A 7681-nucleotide genomic window follows, 5' to 3' on the forward strand; every position below is an offset into this window, starting at 1 on the left:
AGACCATGAATTGTTTAAGTATAAGCATGTGCTGCTGAAATATGAAACCTCAAAGAATTTGAGTTTGAAAAATCACAGGTCCAAGCAGATATTAAGGATCTTTTATGGTGTTTTAGCATGAATACATGGAAATAGAAAGTGCTAGGAAATTGGCAAGGAGTGTCATCGAAGAGGATGTCCATTTGTATGCAACATACCACTGTTTCTGAGAGACTCTATCGTATCCCACCAAGGAGGGAAATGTGTGTAGTTTGTTTTTAGAGTGCTGTTGCAGGTACATAAGTCAATGGAGACAGACCAGGCTAATAGGCTTCTTAGGGTGATCCTGGTTATACAGAATAAGCTCTGTAGGCTTTGGAAGCAGGAATGCATAGTTTCCACTCCACTGTCAACAGGCCTAGAATATTGAGCCATCATGAGATGGCATGACTCCGACGAGGCCTGGGTGTATGGGCAGGTCACTACCAGCATGGCAATGACTGTTCCAAGTACTACTAAAAATACAGTGTACGTAGGCCTCCTAAATGGGAGAAGTCTTGGAGCACTGCCAGATCAGAGATCCAAGACTGACCTGCAGTAGTGCATTAGCTGTTGACAGAGTGACAGCCTTTGTCTGATGTGCACCTGGCTGGCAGAGAAGATGCTGTTAGGCAGAGGCTCTAGTGTCTGGCTTTTATTGGTTGCTTGTTTTCTCAGACCCAGCATTTAAAAAGTCACCTGAGGTGGTAGTTTTAGGCAGAGGTGGAGACGGGGATGGAAGAGGTCACTTGGGGTAGGATGCAAACAACATATGACAGGTCCTTCACATGTAGTACCAGGCCAAGAGTCCAGCTACCAAGGCCACACTGGCAGCTAGAATGAGCTGCAGGCTAGGCTTCCTCAGCACAGTCATGGCTGTCCGGAAGGGGCAGTTGCTGCCTTCCAGGGTACCTGCATGCAGCACAATATAAGACAATGGCATCAGTGGAAGGCAATGATACACCTGCCCCAGAAAACGTTAGTTCAGGACCCACAACCTACCTTTGTCTGGCTGAGCAGCATAAAAGGGACATTTACGTACATCTCCCTTCCCATCATGTATTGGGAGCCCATCCTCCAGGGTTTCTCTTGCTAGTGTGGAGCCGGCCTGGTCCAGTTCATTGAATATCTGAGAAGCAGAAATAATCAGAGGCCATCCATCCCTAAACTAGAGAGACTCAGAATTTACACCCTACAGATCACCCATGGAGAAGCTAGAGCCCAGATACATCTGATCAGGACTGCAAACAAGCTGAACATAAGCCAGAAAAGTGAACACTATCCTGCACATTCTTAGTGGGAGCTCAGGTGACTGCTGTTAACAACTCTGCTTGAGTGCCCACAGCTATTCTCTCCCAACACTGAGGTACTAGCGACAGAAATGGCTTAAAATCAGCCCTACCTGAGACTTGTGAAACCTACTTATTCTACTTCCCAAAGAATCTGGCTCTATACTAAGCAATGTTTTTATATCAATATTTGCTACAAAATGAGGAAACTATCCATTCCTCAATCCTAACATCCTGTGGTGAGAGAGAGGGAAATAGGTCTATTTCAGACATTTCAAATGCCGGGGCTTTGCCCTTTCCAGCACTAGTCATAGGCCTCAAGCCAGGCCTCCTGGAGCTGTACACGGCTCCATGCTCCATGCTCCATGATGGCTAACTGGTTCCCTCACCTTTTTCTAGGGCATGTAGGAGCTCATTTGTCATGCTACCAGTAGCCTCTCAAGAAATCTCTGGCTTTGACTACTGCTAAAAGGATCAAACTCATGCATCCATGGTTATAACCGCATGGATCAGGCTCCATGGTAGTGCCCAGTTAATACCTGCATATTATATTCAAAGGCTTTGTTGGCCTCCTCCACAATCCTCTCTTTGGTCTTCAAATTCAGGTCCAAGGCATTCATTCTGGCACGATAGAACTGCTTGAACTGCTGGGCATTGTCCACATGCTCAAACAGATAGAATTGGGTCCCTTCCCCGGTGCTGGGGAGTTTTAGTGCCCGCTGGGCCACCTTCTTCAGCACCTGGCCTCCTGAAAGGTCCCCCATGTAACGAGTATAAGCATGGGCCACCAGCAGCTCTGGCTCATTCTGCCCTACATAGTGAATCCGATCCACATACTTCTGGGCAGCCTCGGAGCACTTCACCTGCTCCTCCCAGTTTTCACCAAAGAAATACTCCATGTCCTTGATCAGTGCTTCCTTCCGGTGTAGCTCCGTGGGGAAATATAAGGGGGCGAAGGCTGGGTGGTCCTTGTTGCGATCCATTTCCTCCTCAAGGGCTGAGTATGTGAAGTAAAGTGCGGTGGTGGCCAGCTGTGAGTGTGACGGAAGATTGTGGGAGAGAGCTATTAAGCCAAGCCAGCAGCTCTAGAACCCACCATGCTTTTCTGTTTTGTTTTTTTTAAAGATTATTTTATAGAATAGTGCTTTATCTGCATGCCAGAAGAGGGCATCAGATCCCATTACAGATGGTTGTGAGCTACCATGTGGTTGCTGGGAATTGAACTCAGGAACTCTGGAAGAGCAGACAGTGCTCTTAATGGCTGAGCCATCTTGCTAGCACACCACCACCACCACTGTTTTAAGAGTGGCTCAAGAGAAGAGCCCCTTGTCCAGTTCCCAAAGACCCAACTGTGACCCTTTTTAAATATATTTAACTACTTAATAACACCTAGGAAGCTTCTAGTGAGTATTTGCAAATATATTTTCGTTACTCCATTTAGGCTAGGATAGCCATGGCTTAACACCAGGAAAACAAATGTATGTCTGGGCATGGTGGCACATACCTTTCATCCCCAGTACTCAGGAAGGTAAGGATGGAAGATCCAGGGTTAGGGCCCATATGGACTATGTAGCCTGACTGTCTCCAAGAAAAAGTAGAAAAGACTCAGCAGCTTCTTCCTTAAGAGTGGTTGCAGGGCAACTTCCTTAGCTGACTAAAGCTACCCCACCTCCAACCCCTTATTAAAGATTAGAACGCAACCCATCTGACTGAAGGGCACAAACCTTAAACAACTCCTTCTTAATGTTTCCTTTCAAGAAGTCTTTGACAAACTGGGTATTTTCTGCCCGGTCATGTGCTTCCTTGGTCCCTTCCTTCAGGAGCTCAGAAAGGTCTGCCATTCTGTGCGGGATGAATTTTTTGTGAGACAGTAGCCCTTTCTAGTTCTCCAGAAAGGACTAAAGGGTAAAAGACAGTTTAGGTCCAAGATAGAGACTGGAAGCAGGAGCTACTCAGACACTATTTCAGTCCAGCTTGACTACCTGAGCCTTGTCAGTGACCATAGGGCAGGACGTGACAATCTGGCATAAAACTCAGTGGTCGTGAAGTTTACTATGGTCTCCTCAAAAGTGCCTGGATTGGTTAGTAAGCACCCAAATGAATGACGCTTTGCTTGTGTAGCCACCTAGTAGCTGAAGAGCCAAAACTTAATGTACTCCAGAAAGAGCTGGATGGGCCTAGGTGTGGGAAGATGAGATAGTTGGGAGACAGAGACCAAGATCTTGGTTGGTTTCTTTTTCTTTTGTCTTTGAGACAGGGTTTCTAAGTAGCTCTGACTGTCCTGGAACTTGTTCTATAGACCAGGATAGCTTCAAACTCAAAGATCCACCTGTGTCTGCCTCCCAGTTTTGTATTACAGAATTACACAGGATAAAGTTACATCAATCAATGGGTAAGGAAGGAAAACCATCATAAGGACAACAGAACACGGGAAGGGCTCCTGTGTATCCACACACTCATCTGTTAGAACAGAAAAATTTGGTTCTCTTGTGGTCTAGTCTCTGCAGTATTTTATTTTTTTAGGAGATTATTTTGTGTCACCCCACATCCTAAGAACTGGTTTACTAGCAAATATAGTAAAATATAAGAAATAACTGGGCAGTGGTTGTACACGCCTTTAATCCCAGCACTTGGGAGACAGAGGCAGGCGGATTTCTGAGTTCAAGGCCAGCCTGGTCTACAGAGTGAGTTCCAGGACAGCCAGGACTACACAGAGAAACCCTGTCTCGAAAAACCAAAAAAAAAAAAAAAAAAAAAAAAAAAGGAATAACTTAGCCAGTGACAGAATTCTAATGAGAAGCTAAGGAACAATGTGCAGCAGGGCCCAGTAACTAAACATCTATACAGCTCAGTGCTGTATAGTACCACCTAGTACCACCAACAGACTGAATCAGGCACACTGACAGGTGGTAGGACAGGTGCTGAGGCCTCCTGATAAGCAGCAACCAGTTGCTCTCACTCACTTGGTATGGTTTTCCTTTTCTGGTGCCATAGAGTTGTTCTTCTCTGACTCATCTACCCCCTCCGAAGTCTCCACCTCTGAAGACATTGTGGCTGAGTAGTTTGTGCTGCCCTCACTCTGGTCCTGTAGAAACACAAGGAATTGATGACTGAGTAACCTTTTCTGAGTTAAGCCAATATAACAAAGGAGACACCCTTGCACCTCAAAGCTTTGCCATTACTGGGAGTGTTTCAGAACATGGACAGATCTGAAGATGGACAGTGAGTTATAATAATGCTTTGTTTGTTCTTAGGCAATACACACTGGCATTCAGAAGCAAATGGGATGCTGTCTGCAGCTACTGTCAGCACTTAAGATGTATGTAGGGATGTGAGGTAAGAAGATAAAAGTGTTGACGGTCTGGCTAAAAGGGATAGAAAAGTCCTTGTACTAGGCTTATCTTTTTTTTTCTGCATGTTTAAAATTATACATAAAAAGCTACCAAAGATAAAAGAAAGCTACATTAAAAAATAAATAAATAAAAGCTTCAGCAGCTCTCAGCTTAGTAAGCAATGCAAAGCTTCCATTTTACCACACAGTTCTACCTGTGTGGGCTGCCAGGGGAAAGGAATGAGAACAGAGTATTGACAAGAAGTTAGTTAGTGAAGCCAGGCTGTGCCTAATGGCTCCACTGTAGAACAGAACAGCTCAACAAACCTGAGATTACCTTCAAGTAAGTCACCTAGCAAACTGTCCCCAACCTAGTCTGTGCTCTGCTGGGTGCATGAGATAATAAGCTAGCTGATTAATTCCCATGCCTACTTCATGGCTGAGCTCTCATCAGCAAGGGAAGTACAATCCCATAAAGCAATAACATCACCCTCTATCCCTGGAGACTCTACTCCAGCAGTATATAAAGGGGCGGCCACTTGGGAACTTCTAGATGAGCAGTACGGTACAACAGCACCAACTAAGAAAGTCACTCATAAGGACAACAATTCCAACTCTGAAGCCATTTCTGGCCAAACTGGGCCAAGGAAAAGAAACAATTTTCTAACTCAATCAGCTCTTATTTACTGAGCATTTTCCACAAGGGAGACAATTAGCTGTAAGAACAGCCCATAAGGCAGGAGTGTATGTAGCTCAGGGTAAAGTGCTTGCCTAACATGTGTGAGACCTTGGGTTCAAATGTCCAGCACTGTAGAAAACACCCTTAGAAGCCAGGCAGTGCCAGGAACTGCTTTTAATCCCAGCACTTGGGAGGCAGAAGCAGATAGATCTCTGATTTTGAGGCCAGCCTGGTCTACAGAGCAAGTTCCAGGACAGTAAAGACTACAGAGAAACCTTGTCTCAAAAAGAAGAATCTTAGCATCTGCCAGCCCCACTTCGGTCTTTACAGCCAGTGAAACACTGAAGTCTGGCTCTAAGAAACGGCCACAGCTGTCTTTTCAACTATTTAGCTCCTGGACATGGAACACTGGGCTTTCTATAAATCCTTGTTGATGTTAAACAAAACTCTCTCTAAAACCAGATAGGTAGGCAGGGAGGGAGTAAGGAAGAAAGGAAGAAGGAAAGAAGAGGAGGTATAATGGCACATGCATGTATTCTTAGTACTTTGGAAGTAGAGGCAGGAGTTCAAGATTATCCTTGTCTAAATAAAGTTCAAGGCCTATAAAAGGGTAGTGTTGGAGGAAAGGAGTTAAATATACCAACAGTATGTATTGTACTTTGAGACTGAAAAATAGCCTGAGCTATATAGGGTCTGGCTCTGTAGCTCAGGCTATGCTATTTTTCTTTCTTTCTTTCTTTCTTTCTTTCTTTCTTTCTTTCTTTCTTTCTTTCTTTCTTTCTTTCTTTCTTTCACTCACTCACTCTGTAGACCAGGCTGGCCTCGAACTCAGAAATCCGCCTGCCTCTGCCTCCCAAGTGCTGGGATTAAAGGCATGCCACCACTGCCCGGCTCTTTCATTCATTTTATGAGTACACTACAGTGTATTTTCAGACACACCAGAAAAGGGCATCAGATCCCACTACAGATGGTTGTGAGCCTCCATGTGGTTGCTGGAGATTGAACTCAGGACCTCTGGAAGAGCAGTCGGTGCTCTTAACCGCTGAGCCATCTCTCCAGCCCCCCTCCTTTTTTTTCCTTCCTTCCTTCCTTCCTTCCTTTCTTTCTTTTTTTTTTGGGGGGGGGGTCTTACTATGTAGCTCTGGCCATCCTGGAACTGTGTAGACCAGCCTGACCTTGAACTCATAGAGATCTACTTGCCTCTGCTTTAAAGGTGAGCACCACTATGCCCAGTTTAACCCGGATTATTTTCTATCTCAATCCTCCAGCCTCACTTCAGCCTCCTAGATTACAGGCATGTATCACCACATCTAGTTTACAATATGTATTTTTAAAACAATAAAATAATACTAAAAACCTGCTGTCTATCATTTTAAGTTTTCTAAACTCCAAGTACAATTTACTTATTTCCCTTTGAAGAATACTGAGTCCTTAAGGTGTCTGAAAGCTCCGTTCCTGGGAAGGCTCACTATCACTTTCAACCAACATAGGCTACTGCTAAGGGAGACAACCTGTGTCCGTTCTTGTCACCTAATCACCATTCCTCAAGGGAGTGACCAAATAGGGTAATACTAGGAGGTTGCCTTGCCCCAGTAGAAGCAATTATCTTCAATCTCTGAAAAGCTACATTTCCAAATCCTCTGCTGACCTGTTCACTCTAGGATATACTCCTTTAAAACTGCTCATAGCAATCTGTACAATAATAATAGAGAGTCACACTATAAAGTAAGAAAATAAATCACACAGCCTAAGAGCCGAGGACACTAAGCTACTCAAAGGACAGTAAACAATGGAATCCTAGCACAGCTCTGGCAAGCTGATTAAGCTGCAATCATGCGTACACACATAGAAAAAGCCAAACCACTGATTACAACTATATATACCAGCATACTACAGGGCTAGGGGTAGGGCTCAGAGGTACAGTTCTTGACCAGCATGGATTACATCAGTATATAAGTACATTAATACTGATAAGAAATTTAGAAAACTCTTCCTTCAGCCATGGTTTTTGTTGGACAACTTAGCTAACTGGCTACTTCTTTTGTGTAGCATGATCTTATTAGAAAGAAAAAAAGGGAAGGAAACAAATTCAAGGAAGGAAAGGGTAAAAAAGAAACCCAGAGATAGGAACTGGATGGTATAAGCAAACTAGTTAAGATAGGTCCTGAACTAGTCAACAAGAAAGTCAGTCCTTTAATCCCAGCACTTGGGAGGCAGAGGCAGGTGGATTTCTGAGTTCGAGGCCAGCCTGGTCTACAGAGTGAGTTCCAGGACAGCCAGGGCTACACAGAGAAACCCTGTCTCGAAAAACCAAAAGAGAGAGAGAGAGAGAGAGAGAGAGAGAGAGAGAGAGAGAGAGAGAGA

The 7681-nt window shown here is 44.5% G+C and overlaps 1 protein-coding gene across 2 annotated transcripts in view; it reads right to left on the reverse strand.

Moving 5' to 3' along the window:
* Nucleotides 1–86: 86 nt before the first annotated feature.
* The window catches only part of Hmox2 (heme oxygenase 2), a 27396-nt gene continuing 19801 nt past the window's right edge, over nt 87–7681 (reverse strand). For both annotated transcript variants that reach the window (XM_028788392.1, XM_028788393.1), the window contains exons 2-6: nt 4271–4392; nt 3032–3149; nt 1847–2338; nt 1021–1147; nt 87–930 (exon numbers count right to left, since the gene is read on the reverse strand). In XM_028788392.1, coding sequence (XP_028644225.1) covers nt 803–930; nt 1021–1147; nt 1847–2338; nt 3032–3149; nt 4271–4356 — 951 coding nt within the window. In that variant the 5' untranslated portion in view covers nt 4357–4392 and the 3' untranslated portion in view covers nt 87–802. The remainder of the gene's footprint in view (nt 931–1020; nt 1148–1846; nt 2339–3031; nt 3150–4270; nt 4393–7681) is intronic.

This window comes from Grammomys surdaster, unplaced genomic scaffold (assembly GCF_004785775.1).
Source record: "Grammomys surdaster isolate TR1022 unplaced genomic scaffold, NIH_TR_1.0 125745, whole genome shotgun sequence".
Classification (NCBI taxonomy): Eukaryota; Metazoa; Chordata; class Mammalia; order Rodentia; family Muridae; genus Grammomys; species Grammomys surdaster.